Source organism: Opisthorchis viverrini (genome assembly GCF_000715545.1).
Source record: "Opisthorchis viverrini unplaced genomic scaffold opera_v5_146, whole genome shotgun sequence".
Lineage (NCBI taxonomy): Eukaryota > Metazoa > Platyhelminthes > Trematoda > Opisthorchiida > Opisthorchiidae > Opisthorchis > Opisthorchis viverrini.
Window position 1 is genome coordinate 933,038 of NW_008751801.1, and position 16,237 is coordinate 949,274.

At 42.3% G+C, this 16,237-nt stretch overlaps 1 protein-coding gene across 1 annotated transcript in view; it reads left to right on the forward strand.

Moving 5' to 3' along the window:
• Positions 1 to 16,237, forward strand: part of T265_06753 (hypothetical protein) — a gene marked incomplete at both ends in the record, with an annotated part of 48,114 nt that overhangs the window by 30,988 nt on the left and 889 nt on the right. The window contains 2 exons of the mRNA XM_009172098.1: positions 9,251 to 9,499; positions 12,680 to 12,763. Coding sequence (XP_009170362.1) covers positions 9,251 to 9,499; positions 12,680 to 12,763 — 333 coding nt within the window. The remainder of the gene's footprint in view (positions 1 to 9,250; positions 9,500 to 12,679; positions 12,764 to 16,237) is intronic.

The following is a 16,237-nucleotide window of genomic DNA, read 5'->3' on the forward strand; positions in this document are numbered from 1 at the left end:
CGAATAACAGGCAACTGACGCATCAGAATTAGCGCTGGTAGTACAACAGCAAGGTTGGGATTGTAGGATTATTACAAAAAGCAGGACTGTGACAGACGGTGAATAGGGTGGTAGGAACCACAAAACATCAATTCAGCGAACACATGATAAGCGGTGGCGAATCGTAGCGTAAAGAAAACGCGTAACAATTTTGTAGCTACTTTAGAGGAAACAGAGTCATGGGTCATCGTATTTTAATAGCCTATTGGGAACCAGCCAAATAATACTTATAGGACCTTACTGGTCTTCAGACTCTGAGGAGGAAAAATTAAACAGTTATAAAAAATTTAACCCTAAAAATGACTAGCTAGAGTATTCGAGGGCATCAGTTCAAGTTGCACGTAACCCGGGCCACAGTACAAGGCAAATGAACACGGGCTACCACGGCAGTGAGTGCATAGTGCTATCTTATGCATGGATTTTGTAGAAATATCTTGGTCACGTCGCTTGTGGTCAAGTGGATGGAACACTGGGGTTCTGTCTCGACTACACACTTTCAATTTTAAACCAGGAAAAAAAGGAAAAAAGCACACAATCTTTGAAATCCCCGGTGAAGTTGTAGGTGTTTAGGCCTCACAACAAGTTAATTTTTTCCGATATTTCTTCACCAGACCTCCTTGAATACTGGAGGAACAAGCAAATCAGAGAAAACACTAAGTGAATGTAAAAGCGTTCTGATCATGCCAATCGAAATACTGTCATAAAATAGGCAGTCGGCCTGGTTGAAACAAGAAAGACAGTTTGAAAGGACGCTCCAACGTTGCCGGATTTAGTCAAATGTATTGAACATTTACGATGCTAGTTGTGGGTATGTTGCTCATATCAAGTGACCTCCACTAAATCAGACTAGAATATGATTTTCTAAAGGGCGAATTCGGGCGGAAAATGTAGTTATGTAGGGAAATATCTCCTGCAAAGCAGACTGGTCCTTGATGGACAGAGTAGCCTTTAACTGACGCGTGAGACTTCGTGCAAACTGGCGCCTTTATCTACTGAAAATGTCGCTGAAATTCCCAGATCCCATCACCTGGTGAGCCTCACAGTAGGGAAAAATTGTTACTGGTTAATCTCTCTCAAGCATCAGCAGAAGTCGTTTCCAAAAATACTACGGTGTTTGAAGTAGATATTGTAGTAGCACTCATGCTACGTACCTAAAGAAAAAGGCATCACAACTAGTGGTTCATGCAAACTCTTCGAATCGTTTGTTCACATCACTCTGTAGTGCATATGAACGATACGCGTAAAATTTGGTGCACACTTGTTTAGAGGAGGTGACTGCGTTTCTGAGCTTCAAACGGTGCAACCCGGCGGTAGACGGGCAACGACTGTGAAATGTTCTTTCAAATAGTATCCACTGAGTGGCTTGTCAGATCTACTTTGAATTCATTGGCTGCCTATCCCTGTCAATGTGCGCGTTATCTTGTGTTCAGCCATCGAATTGACGTACGAAGTAAGAAAAGTCTTTACGTGTTTGAACTTTCCCGCATTCGACCTCATCGTTCCTGATGACAGGACGAATACGTTATTCAGCTTGCCACTGGAGATGTCAATAAAGATCCATCTACTCAAAAATATATGAAATATTGCTAGTTATAAACCACTAGGTTGAAGTAAGTCCTGTTAATTTGAAAACATGATTGCATCGGGAAAAATCCTTAAGGTCCTTCGGGCATTCTGCTGTTGCATGGGATTAAAAAACAGAGAATCCAACAGGTCGAGCAGACCTCTGCGTAGAAATCATGTCATTTTTAAGCAGTACACTCGCCACAGATGATTGGGAATAAGATGAAGGTGATGCCAAGGTCAATTGGACAATCACAAGGAACTAGCAAATGCTACTTGTTTTCTGGCGAATTTAGAGTTGAGCCCAAAACAATGCATGCAGCAAACAACGGATAGCGCATATGCAACCTAACTCGGTAAGATGTTCCACAGGCGAATGATTCGGGTCGTCAGACGGCTGGCGGAAAATACTGCTAATACCAGTGTTACAGTTTGGAAGAAATCCACGTCTTTGGTGTACATATCGGGAGTTCAAAAGAATCAGTGCGTTAGTACAACCTACTTGTTCGGTAGAATAAAATAAACACCTTCATTCCGTTCAATCTGACGGGTATAGTTGTGAAGTCTGCTGTTTCATTGTTTCTCCCATATTTTATAAAGACATTTTTCACCAAGTTTAAGCCTGGTGAACGATTAACACTAGCAGGCTTTCCTACGTACGGTGTGGAAAATGCACAAAAATGGCTTTCTGTTGGTTCTGACAGTTGATTAATTGTTGTGCGTTTTGGGAACGCAAGCCAATAAATTTTATATTATGGTGCTTTCCGGCTTACTACGATTTTCATTTACAGTGTGTTTCCGAACCAAGCTCAGTATTACTGTGGATGAAACACACGGACTCCCGTCCTTCAGACAGAAAGCTCATTTGTCTGTTCGCCATTGCATCAGCCATGTGTACCCGCATCAACGGTCGTTTGGGGCAACAACCCTGAGTTTAAAATGCATGCAAAATTGTTCCTGGTAAATATGGCATAATTAAGCTGTCTAGAATCACTGATGATTCGATCCAAAACGATTCAATCCAAAACAGTTAGAGATTTGGAAAAGAACGTCCTGTTGAATACTGAGTACAATTGTTTAGACTGACGATTGGGGACGGATAAGCCGAGGACATGATTGTTCTTTGTCGATTATACTGCGCTGAGCAGGAGGCGAAAAAAGAGACGAGTTTTAACCGCCACTCTCGACAAGTGACGCACTTCAGAAAAGATGTATGATCAAAGTTGTTCGATACAACTTTTAGCTTTTCTAATCAAATGTGCAACATTCGTTTTGTCTGCGGATTTGTCAAGCAACTAATCTGTCTCTTGACCTGAAAGTCGTTTTGTTTTCCAGTTCGAATCCAAAATCTGATAAGATAAGCACGATAAGCGCTTCGTTATTTCGTTTGTTAAAATCAGACGGTTTCGACTGGCCAAAGCAACGGGAACTAAGTTAGGATGTGGTTGTCATCACAAAAGATCATTATCTTTTCAACTACCATACGTGACTGTGAAATTTGGGGCATTCGAACACAGCATAGTATGCAACGAACTCGAATTTGCCTTTTCATTAGGGCACATTTTCACTTTTATAACACATAGATACCGTTCGTCTGAAAATGAATAAGAAGGGAGGCTTATAACCGATTGCTGATTTCTCAAAGAAGTTACGTGCGTCCTCCTACACCGGTACACGTACGTTTGAGCGTAGTGGCACTCGGAGCGGCGGCGCAGCAAAAAGGGTGAGAGAGATTCGAAAATCTGCGATTTTGGGCGCGCGTGGTTCCAGGACCGGAATGATATTAATTGAATTTGTAAATCCAGTGGTCATTCTTCCCACCTTTGACAAGTGACCCAAATATCTTATCTGTCTAATTCCTGTCTGTCTAATTCCTATTTCGCATATGGTGTAAGCTCGCATGATTCAAAAGTGCAGACTACACTGCAGCAACGCGAAATTTTCGGAGGTAACTACTGAAAGAAAGCAATATAGGCAATGGATTTCACTCATAATACGCACTTTAAATGGATAGATGAGAGATAGTTTAGCTTAACAGTTTAATGAGACACGGAAACCTGGTCCAAGAAAACCTGGAAGGGGACGCGCAACTAATAAGCGAATCCGTTGACTCCAGAAGGACAATTACAACGGGAAACCTACGATAACTATTTGAGGCAGGCTGGGAAAAAAGTTGATTCAGCGGTATCTTTTGAACCAGATCCGTTTAACATTGGTTCACTAATGTTTAGGTCATCCTTAAAACCGCTTCCGAGTTGACGATATTTTATGGGTATAGGGATTCACATTTTTAGATAAAGCTTGGACAAACGACCTTAACTGACTGTATGTTTATGAATAGGTACAACACAGTAACAAATGTGATCTATGTGAACATAGCACGTTCTACTTTGCGCTTTTTTCGAACATGGTCTTGTATCGGTACTATGATCACCTTACCAAACAGTCATATCAGTATTTCGAAACTAAATTCACCACGATGCCAATCAGACGTGAAAAAAAGACAAAGGAAGGAAATCACAGAGCAGTTTGGAAAGATCATGCGAAACTAATCAATAAATAAGACCTGACGATCCACCAATTAAAAATGGCAGCTTCTGCAAAAGCATTGCATTTCCCTACCAAATGCAGGTGTGAATCACAGAGCTGTTAGGGGATTCGGAAGACAAACACATATACCCAGCAGAATTCTGGCGTTGATAGTCCCCTCAAATATACCAACATAACTCGGCACGAATCAAGTTGTCTAGACAAATTACACGAGTGAACTGCAGCCAGAGAGCAGTTAAAAAGCGGAGCTGTTGAAGTTTTGGAAATGACTACTGACCCTCTTTTCCCGCCTAAAACCAGTGTTATTTGCCAAAATAACCTACGGCAAATTTGAGGTTGAACGACCGTGAAAGAGACTATTCATATCATCTTTGTCAATAGCTGTGCGTAAGGTGATTTTGACACAAATTTCTAAACTACCATATAGAACCCGACAGTTCGAATATCACGAAAATTATGATTAAACTCTACAGTTGTAGAAATCTCGAATTTATTGTAAAGCGATTACAACAGTCACATTTTCTTTCCTTGATGGTTTGGTGGGGTGGGTGGCGGAATAGATAGATACGCATTGGAGGCTGTACCTGTTATGACTGATGCGTCAATACAAGGGTGTCGGTGGACCAATCATCAGGGATATAGACAGAGAAGCTATTCATTAAATGCAACAGCCTGGATGCATGGACGCCACTGAGGGTGAGGCAGGGACATGTGTGACAGTGTCTCTGAACATTGCTGTGTTCCGTCTCGGAGTCTGCATCCAGAGAGACGGGTGGTGATGGTTTTCAGATTTCCTTTCCAAACCACTATTTAATCTCTCCTTTCTGCGAGTATGTTTAAAAAGCTGTTCGAGATTGCTTGCTGAAAGCAGTTTTGGTGTTCCAGAATTTGTTACAGGTTGGAGATATTATTGGCGCCTCTCACTGTGTTCAGTCGAACTTTGATGGATAAGGCCGGAAAGCAACTTATATGCCACAGCTGATGCCACGGTGCTCTTCAGTGTCCACACGTCCTTTCCAAAGATGCGCATGACCCTCGATGTATCTCATTCTGCGGAAGTTTTCTGTCTATATCATATTGCATCAATGAGCTTTGTCAGATGGGCCATCAGGTATTTTCCGCCTTATTTGAAGAGGGCTGGATGCAAGCCATCCGAGCCTGGTGTCTTCTCACTTTTAACACGCATGATTTGTTTTTTATTCCTTCCTCTGAGGCGCGATTAAGGTTTATAATCAATAGCCCGTATGAAAAATCCTTAGAAACTATGTTGAAGAAGGCCAACTAAACTATTTCTCGAAGTGTTCAGCGAATATTTCCAATTGGCGTTTTTGTGAGTGAATTAATGGGCCGCCCTTTCCATTGCACTACTTTTGAGTTCCTCTGCTCAGTCGATTGTATCACCTTGTTTTGGGGGCTGCTGTTCACGGAAGCAGCGGTCTCCCCCGTCTCGTTGGCTTTCGATTTTCAGCAGAGCTCTTGGGCTTTTCTTCGGCTCTTCACTATTTGGTTTTTGAGAGATTTGCGTGCTCGTTCCGCTGCTTGTCTGCCGGTATGGATTTCCTGACAAAAAACATTGCCAGTGATCTCGACAATATCCAGTGATCAGTTGGCCGTATCGGAAACTTCGGACAGAGCCCTGAGCGCCACTAGCATAGCTCCTTTCGCATTTTGCCGTGCCTCATCCACGTGCTCACTACCAGCCCACTGTTGGCTTACTGTAAATAGTAGTTGGTCTGGCCCAGAAAGAACGACCATTCCGAAGTGTTGTTCTCCATCGGAAGGGTGATAGTTACGTGATTCCACCTGGTCCATTTTGCGCTTAATAACAGCCATTTTACGTGATGCAAACGTGTGAACTAAAAGTTCTTACTAGCAGGAAACGCGTGATGATCAGCACAAAACCTGAGATATCACTTATCTCTTCTTGTGCTACGCATCGACCACTCATGGATCTTAGATGACCCACCTGGGCAATTATATCACCCACAAGAATCGTAGCGTCGGTGTCTCTTGCTTGATGAACGACGCCAAATATCTCTTGATAGAATATATCCTTCCCAGGGTCAGAGCTGCAGTCCGTTGAGGCATATATGGTCACTACAAATTGGTACCGCTTTTTGTGCCGAAAGGCATTGGACGTGGTCCAGCTGGCTAACCGAACGACTAAAGACGACTGTTCACTGGGATCCAACCCAGTAAGCCACCTTTGACTCTTCGACTGAGTGCAACTCCCACGCCATATATTCCACGAGCCATTGCTTCTGGTTCTTCGGACAAATGGAGAATGAAATGTGAAATAGCTGAGTTCGTCCCTGGCATTCTGAGATGTATGACCGCGATCGGGTCTCATATGCGTGGTTTGGAGACATGGCATACATCAACTTTGGGGGAGTGTAAGGTATGGGCAAGCGTTGACTCTCTGTTTATATGACTTGCGGTTCAGATGTGGGAAGCTCGTGAATCTAGCATTGTTATTTTGTCTATTGTTAATGAGCATCGGGTTGCTTCAAGCACATCGGTGAGACCACTGACAATCAAATAACGAATTGTTTGCTTGTGTGGTGAAAAGGAATTCGAAAGAGACACGATGAAAAGAGAACGTTGTGTGCAAACGATGCTACTGATTACCTGGACCGAGGAACGGACTTTGGTTGAGACACCCAGCTTGAGACTTTGATTCCAAATTTGGACCCATAGGCGGTGGGAGGATGTGTAATCTTGTTCGGAGAACCTGCGTCTATTCTCTGACTCATAGATCTGACCCGCGCTGCTGCATGCAGTGCTCTACCCCGAAGACTAGGAGTCAATAGTCTGACTTGCTCGGCTGCAGGAGGCTGGCTTTAAACGAGAGCACAGGAAATTATGGCATTACTGTCTCAATCCTGATGCGGCTGCTTATAGCAGGTGCTTTTGAGCAACAGCAGACTCTTTTCTTCAAAAGTCCTTCATAATGTGCCGGCGGTCATGGTCAACCATTTGACGATCGGGGTGTCCGGTGTTTGGGGCTGACCTTTTCTAGCCCACCTTTCCTCCGGCAAGTAAGCACCGTTGCTTTCGTGAGTATGGACGCACTGGTCGCCCGGGGAGTACACTTTACTGCCTTAACATTCATATCTCATTCAACAGCACAACCTCATCCCCAGACCGGCTCGTAGCACGAATACGCGTAGTTTTGATTATCGCTGCTCTTGGTCTGCCCGCTCCGCTTTGGCCTTCATGGCTTGGTTGAAAATTGTGGAACGAAATTCCACCCATTGTAGCCGTGGGATCATTGCAACACTCAAGCCCGACCCCCACGTCACGGTAGCAGCTTTATGTAGGGTCGTTTTAAGTATAGATGAGTTCCGTTATCGTTCATTCATCTTATCAAATGGTAAGCTTTTCACGACCCTTTCTAATACTAACCGCTTTGTGCTCTTAGCTGCTCTCTTTTATGTATCGTCACAACCCGGACGTTTTTCAGTCTCTGCCGAATCTTTCACAACGGGCAACCATGAGTTGTATGCTGCCTAGCAAACTGACCACTGGTTTCCATAAACTCCTTATGTGGTGTCTTGGATGATACACCAAACTTTGTAAACGTTGCATTTGCCACCAAACTAGCAACCATAATGACGATGAGAGGCACATCAGTGTGCTATTTTCATAACGACCTTCATAACTTATTTCAATCAAGAAGTACCCCAATCGCTAAGAAACAAGAACGCTTGGTGTGCACACTCCCCGGATGTAATAATTATGTTGCTATCGACTGAACCGAGAGATGGACTACTAATCCACTGAGGACAAGGGTTCACCAGCCATCTGATACCTTAACAAAAAATCGAGAAAATTACCGACGCCTTGTTTTGTCTTTTAACTGCCAACTGCCTGCTTGAAACGTTTTGAAGTTGCGGTAGAGCATAAACTGTCGTTTGCGGAATACGCCGCAATGTCCTCACATATTTTATCCTAAAATTAATTTGAACTAGTGCGGCTAATAACATACTTTGTTTCCGCTATTTTTCTATCGACCGCGCACTGTGTTCGTCAATAAAACGCGCGTTGAGTTTCGTCCTCTATCAGGATGATAGAGATCAGCGAATGGTCCGGAGTTATCCCAAACCAAACTTAACAAGATCTTCTACACCATGTCCACAGGCATTGGACGCCTACTTCCTTTGCGACAATTCTGTCTGTTTTACTGCTACCGGGGTGTTCATAAACCCTCTGATATCAGCTTGATTTCACGGTATGTTGACGCTATCATCAGCAAAGCATCACGTGTGATAGATATCATTTATCCGGGCAATTTAATGCATGAACCGGTTTGGATATCAAATGTCTGCTGCTATCGGGCCAGACGCTGTGTATGGCAATAAACTAGGACACCAGAAAAAAATCAACTGCCTGTGTCCATTTGATCACCAATTTCGCTGTGAGATGTGATCGGCACACAAATTTACTAATAAATGTTGAGTCAATTTTCGAACGAGTTTACTGATTACATTTAAACAGTTTCCACCTATGGGATAAAGGGAGCGAATGGCTGGGAGTGACTATAATTGCGCAATATCAAAAGCAGACTCCAAACACATGTAGGTGGGATTTAAAATTGAGAATAAAAAATGTCATGTGAGTAATCGCTTGAAGGGTCACATTGTATTTAAAGGTTATTTGTGAGGAAGTGTAGATTGCTGAAATTTCTACCGAGAGGCAATGTAGTGAGCTCCCTCCATTTTATAGCGAAAGTATTTCCGAGAGGTGCAAACCAATACCTTGCTTCCTCTACCAGCTGCGGCCTTGGAGGCATTCCTATCAAAGATGAGGTTGCCTCGAGGGATCTAGCCACTCTGTTTCTTCACCGGCCACGTATAATGAAGATCACCATAGTTGTGTGACTAATAAAAAATGCTGAATACTGGCTCAGCCACTTCGTCAAACCCACTCAGTTTAGTGTGGCAAAAGTGCAGCAGTTCCTGCAACATTACTAATCGACCCACTTTGGTACCAGACAGTTTTTGTGGCTCATATTTTGCAACGTTTTTCATCAACTTTTAGTTCACATCGTTCGATTATGAATCGATTTTCTATTCTCACTAACGCTCTAACCCTGAAGCTTCAATGCTGCGCTATAGACGATTATCAAGCCAATCTGTACTCTCGTTCCGTGTGGTATCATCGACAACGGATCGGACTACAGCAGGAAGGGCCTACAATGGATCGAAAAAACCAAGTGACTTTACGGCCGATCAAGGTCCCTGCCTCATGCTGTCTCCGAACTGCGAACAATTTGCATTATATGAATTTGACAGCCTGCCAAAATGGGCCACTGGATCCGATTCACAATCAGTACATCAACGCTAGAGTAAGTGCGCTACCTATTTGAAACCCTTTTAATAAACTTATGGTCACCGGTAACAGAATTCGCTGTATTTTGAAATGCACGCTCCAAAGCTGTTTTGGGCAAATTAGTTCATTACTCCCTTGGTTGATTTAGTGATGCTATCATGGATTTGATGACAGATTAGCAAGTTTCATTTCCCTTTACGAAAATTGGACGAACGACTGACACTCGTCTTTGCCGATGGTCACTACAAGCTTTAACGCTGAGGCTATCAGCGGTATCACCGTCACATTCAAACAGAAGTTCTTAGCCTTAAGTCCGAAGGTCACACACATTCTGAGCAACTGAAATATCGGTTGGTTTTTTCAGTGCCAGATTTTAATTTCCATAAATTAAAAATGGTAAGCAAGCGGTACAAAGGTGCAGAGACCATGAATGGAAAAACCCTTGTCTTACCCTGTCATGAAGTAAGCTACCCTCTTCTTGGAGGATGGTTAAGTTCTGTAGATTTGTACATCGCAATCTAGGTCATATGGTTCCCATCCAACTCATTCGAATCACTTTACCAACTACCAGCCTACAGAAATGCTATTCGTCACTACTGGGTTCACTAGTTGATCACTTACAGAGTGGAACCTTAAGTGAAAACTGCCAAATATCCTCACAGTACCATCAATCTATGGGTAACTCTGAGGAAGAACAAAATTCACTCAGTAAGTGAAGCTTTCGTCTGAGAAGTCGTTGCTTGAGGAGCAAGTCATCACCTAAAACCACTTGATGTGGATCTACTGACTGGAAGATGAAAGGCGCTATGTCCTGAATAATGGCGATTTAATCACACTAGTGATCAGCCGATCGTGGTTGAATGGTTGTAATCAAACTGCCATGCTGAATTTACTGGGTTAAATCTTTATGAAATCCGTGCTGCTGCTGATTCCCGATGAGAATGAATCAGTTTTACACTTCTTCTGGACCTTTCGGCACAGAAAGGCTTCAGTTACAGGACGAAAACTTGGTTAACACATTTCCACCTTCTAGTTTATAGAATCTTTATTTAGGCTAACTGTTTCGTACTCCATCAATTCGACTGACTGACCCCTTTTTGTATCCAGGTCCAATGTGTTAAGTTCAGTTAAGTGGCATTCAACAGGCGACTGTTAGAAATGTCATCGCTCCATCACACGTTACTATTAGCTGATGAGAAAAGATCTGAAATGAGGCTGCAAGCCTAACGTTTAATACGTTGGTCCGTAAAAGGTGCGCTGCCAGAATAAGACCTAAACCAGTGGCCGATTAAGAAATATAATAGAGCGTTACCCACAGTCTTCACGCCATCTCACAAGAAGCTGTGTGGGAATATGTTTATTTTATCTTGATTACTCTTGAAGTAAAAGCCAATAGGTTTGGAATCCCACTGGATGGTAATCACTGAGTCGCAAATAAATTTGGCACATGGGTTTGCTGGAGCAGAATCTAGAGTTTCTGTTTCCATTTTTTATTGTATCCCCAGTCGCCTGTATTTTTACACAAAAATAGGCAGGAAGTTGAAGTATTAATTGATAATTTCCTGGGGCTTGATGAGTTTTCTCCATCATGGCTGTAACAGCAAGTAGGCACTTGGAGCCACTTACTAAGTTATACTTGGAGAATAAGGCTGTCGTTGATGATTATGATGAATAAGGCAAAGAACCCCAACATATTTCAATAGAACGGAAAGCAGCTCATAAAGGCAATCATCTGGCGAATGTTGTATGCAGAAAGCCTGCGTCCGTCCTATAGAGTACGTACTCAAGTTTCTGGCCACTATCGCTGTTCTCATTTGATTATTGTGGTTTGTGAAGCAGATGCGCAGATTACCAAAGTGTCTGTCCTATGTGATGTACGGACTGTCCGATTTTCTTGTAGCAGTTACAGCGGATAGTTGATTATGTTGTTAAGTGAATATACATGTGCTTTTCCAGAGACAACCTTGACTTTCGAAAATGTCGCAGCCTGGCTTGGTGGTACTTAAGGTGGACATATGAAATGGTTCAAAATCACTGAGGTGCCCATTGTAAGTGAATAATATCCCAGTCAGTGAATAATGTGCGAGCGAAGGTTCCATGAGTGGACGACGTACGGGAGAATGGAAAAAATGCCCTGTCTTTTAATTGGTGGAAGCAGGTGGGAGGTGCTCTACGCCGCTTCAGCTTTTCTTGGTGGGCATGCTTAATCAACTAGACTAGTAGATCACTTCGGTAACCAGGACCCTATTGAACAGCGTCTTATCCTAACTGCAAAATCGTTAACTGACAGCGAGCACGTTGCGTGAGAGATTGTTGCACACTGTTTGTGTGGTGCTACAAACATTCGGCTCCATAAGCACAACCTGTCTGCTAATCTGGCATACTTGGATGACACAATCTTAGCTTCAAACTTCTTCCATTACTGATATCTTCTCGGAACAGTTGTCTTGCTTGCTATATTCACACTCACTTTCAGGGTCCAAGACGTCCTCATTTCGGTCTGCAGCGCTTCACATTTCCTTGAGCTGCCAAAATGGATCGCACTTATTTCATCAGAGTGGAAAATAGCCAAGGTTTGCCATAAAAACTGATCACACCGTGAATATCTGGCTGCAGTAGCATTCGCTCTGACGGCTGTTTAGACGACAGAAGATCAGAAACGTGACAGAGAGATACATCGCCTGTTTTGCTTGAATTAACTAAACGAGTATGTGCACGTAATCGTCCACCAAATAGTGATAAATTCAGGCGAGTGCGGTGTTTTATATCCAAAAAACACCAGACATTTTTGCCCCGTATCAATATATGAAGGTCACTTTCTTCTCTCAACTGAATTTATAAAAATATACTTCATCTGGTTGGGCAGGAAACTATTAGAAAGGTTTATTAAAATTCGAATATTCTATTAACAAGCTATCCCCCAATGTTGTTGCAGCTTGCCACATTGCACTGGAATTGATCATATGCCATTACAATATACATGAAATAAATACGCTCATCATACCATCAAGCCCATGGAATATAAACTAACAACTATGTACTATAGGGAAATGATAAACTCACTGCCTTGTACATCGTCCCCTAATGGTTTTGTGAACCGAAAATTATGGGCTTTTAACATGGGGCGATCGTGCCACCTGAACTGCTTAAAATTCGATGAAATTATCATGGTGTTTTTGTTTCTGTCCTAACACAGGGCTGTTCAACTGCTCTGGCTGAATTCTTCCAGAATTTTCTCGTTCTCTTTGTGGTCGTACCACTGGTCCTTCTCGGTTTCCTGGTAAGGAAAGTTTTTGGTTTCTCACTGTTTTTCCCCTATTAAATTAGATCAGTACAAGCATCAGGTCGCTGACATGTTGTGTTTCTCAGGAGAAAAATCGCAAGGTAAAACTTTAGTTTATATGTTAACCAGATGCTCCCGGCCTCCATTGTGGACTGCATTCAGAAAATACTTTTTGTTTGCTGTTTTTTACCAGCCACCAAATTTAGGGGGACAAGTAAAGCTAGTGAAATTGTGGCCGTTTTCAAGTAGCAATATCTGAATAATATTCAGAGGGTGGCGGGGGCACTGAATGGGGGACTTTGACATCATTCACTGTGACAGTCCAATTCTGAATCTCATTTAACACTGTTAAATTTCGTACGCTTAAAAGCGAGTAGAGAGGAACTTTGCACCTTTTCTTTTCACGAAATTTTATGGTTGAGAGAACAAATATTTTCTTCGGACCATCTTCGTTGAGTGCTATCCAGATGATGAAGAATGCATAAAAGGCTGTAACAAACAGGCAAAGACCATGGTCCGAGCGAACATAAAGGTCAAGATTGAATACCGAAGGCTTTTCATTCTTTTTATTCTAAAATCAGATAAGACACCACACCTCCATAAGGTTGGTACACTGAAATTGTTTATAACTTAAAGGCATTCTTCAATTTTGGATTGAGCTCAGTCAGAATCCAACAGACGTATGAAAACGGATGCTCTGTAGTCACCACAAACCAATTTTTACCATTATTATTGCCAGTAATGGCAGAAGGTGCAAACACTGTAAATGTCATCTTGCGTTTGTAGATGGCGTACTAGTAGCTGGATTTATTGCCAGTATTAGAAAAAATCACCAAGTTATCCTCGACTACTTGCGTTTTTCTTCAAGTTGAATGAACCATTCTTTAAAGGCCTTGCGCTACTTGAATTGTTCACCGATGGGGTGCCCGAGTCTTTAGTCCTTTAGCTCAGGATATATTTTTCATTCGTCAAATCGGGTAAGGCATAGAAATGTATGGATTCGAAAATTTTCTTCTGCTTTCTGCTCTCTTACTGAATAAATGACCTAGCACTTTGCAGTGTAAAACGGCAGTTCCATGGGAGAAGTATTAGTAAAATCCCTGCGTTTCAAGACGTTAACAAGCGACGTGAATCGTGCCTGGCCAGAAAATATTTCTGTTCACGTCACGACCTGTTTTAAATGTATAAAAGCTTGCCTTCTCTGATTGGTTGGATACACTGAAAGTCACGAGAGACTATGTCAGCCACACACGGAGTGACCGTTTTGTTTATGCTCATCATTTTACTTTGGATTCCTGGTGGATCTGGCAGGTGTACAGGGTTCGTATCAGAAAAGATGCTGAACAACGAAACCATTTCTTTCAAAGTTTTTCAGAGGCATAGGTTTCCAATCAAGGCTGTAACAGCCATTGATCATGTAAACAAAATTAGGAATAAATTCCTTCTTTTAGATGTTGCTTGGGTGACGATTTCTTACGTGGCTGGAACACCTTATGAAAAGTGTAGGTTGATTTGGCATAGACTGTGATCCCTACAGAGTTGGTAGATGAAACAATCCTGTTACGTTGACCTCCAATACTCCATTTCACAAGCCACAATCACAGTTGATCATTTCGCAGATAACTTCGTGATCTTCTATACAGAACAATGTCCGACCACCTTCGTGATTGAGAGAAACGCCATGGAGTACATCACACAGATAGCGCTAAGAGGATTCCTGGAGTAGATTGTGTTTTCTTCAGTGCACTTTCCATGTATGAGCCGCTTTCCGGGAGTGTTGATGACTAATCCACATGTTTTGTGCTACTCGTGAGTAGGTAGAAAGACAAGCGAATAGGATTCACTGTTCGTTAAGTTGGCGCAGGTTACTCAACTGGTGATATCTTTGGCCTTGTTGATCCTTGGGACATGACAAGCCGAGTAGAGTGCATTTCCTAGCTGCAAACGCCTAGGTTGCCACAGATGTTGTTGATGAACTTCATTTAAGATCGTAAAAGTAATCCTTGGTCAGCTACTTAACCACTCCGACTATCTGGGAGCGCTCCAATGTGATCGTGTACAAAGATACATATTATACTTACGATATTAGTCGGAGCTTACTGCCGAATCAATGACTTTATCACGGACTTTCAATTTTTAAGGGCTGAAAATCGTTCCCTGGATAATCTCTGCATAATGTTCAACCTGGAATTATCACAGACGCTGAGCATATGTTTTTTAGGACAATAAACACCTAATTGATGAGGTTTCAGTCAGATCGTCATCCAACTAACCACACAGCATTATTCAATAGCCCTTTATCGAGCAAAAAAGAATCTCTAATCCGCCAGATATAATGGATGTAAATCAATTATTTCTTTGAGATTCTGACGGATAATGTGAAAGACGGGACACCCTGGAACACCCATTACAAGTTATATTCTGATATTCACTTCTGGCTTCCAAAGAGGTAAGGGCAGTCTCATGAGAGGTAATGGAACTTCTGAGTTATGTATATCCTTCTACAACTTTCAGTGTCACGCCTTGATTTTTGGAAATATATCCGAAGACTTCACGCCCCGCAGCTTGAATTTGCCTGTGGACGGTAATGGAAATTATTATCAGGGGGGTTTGTTATTTGCGGGTGCTAAAATAATAATACCATTGCCCCAGTTTGTATTATTATCGAGATCTGAGGTACGTAAATTATTGGTTTCCCGTAACTTTGATGGACACTGTACCTTCCATGAGGGGCCTTATTCTTCAACTAAAACAATTAGGTAATTTTTAGGAATGGTCTTTTTTGGGATGTATGTTGCTTTGGTTCTTCGTTGCGTTGGGAGTACTTCACTTGACACAACTTTGATAGAACAGTTCTTAGCATTTCGAACTCCAGTCAGATAATGACCAGTTTCAACCGCGAATGTGGCTGATCACTGAGCGACACAAGTTCTTGTTGCTAACACAAACGCTTCAGTGATATGTCACGAAATTATCCACCAAGTTGACTAGAAAAGAAACGAGTTTTATCGATATGGCGACGAAACGTCTAGCGCAAGATGGGAAGGCTACTATGCAAAACCAACCGTGTGTTTTTTGATGAAAACCAAAGACATCCTACATCATGCTTAGTCCTTTTTTTATTAATTTCGACCACTGCCAACGCAGCTGATGGAAGAAGGACGAACTTTCCCCGTTATTGCTTTAGGAGAAACTGGGAACTTCATTTTATAAACTAGTTGACGAATCAAAATGACCAACTAAAATTCTTCACTACTTAGGGTTTGAAACCATAGAGAGAAAGACGCTGCTAACAGGTCTTATTGTGCCCTGCCATCTTGGTTAAATGCTCCGAGAATAGACAATGATGGATTTCGAGAAATACACTCACTTGCAAATCTATTTGGTTTTCACGGGAGACTCAATTGAATCTCTCGTTTATGATGTTCTCCAGCTGAATGTGCTGCACACAGGCCGCCCCAGGATTCAGTT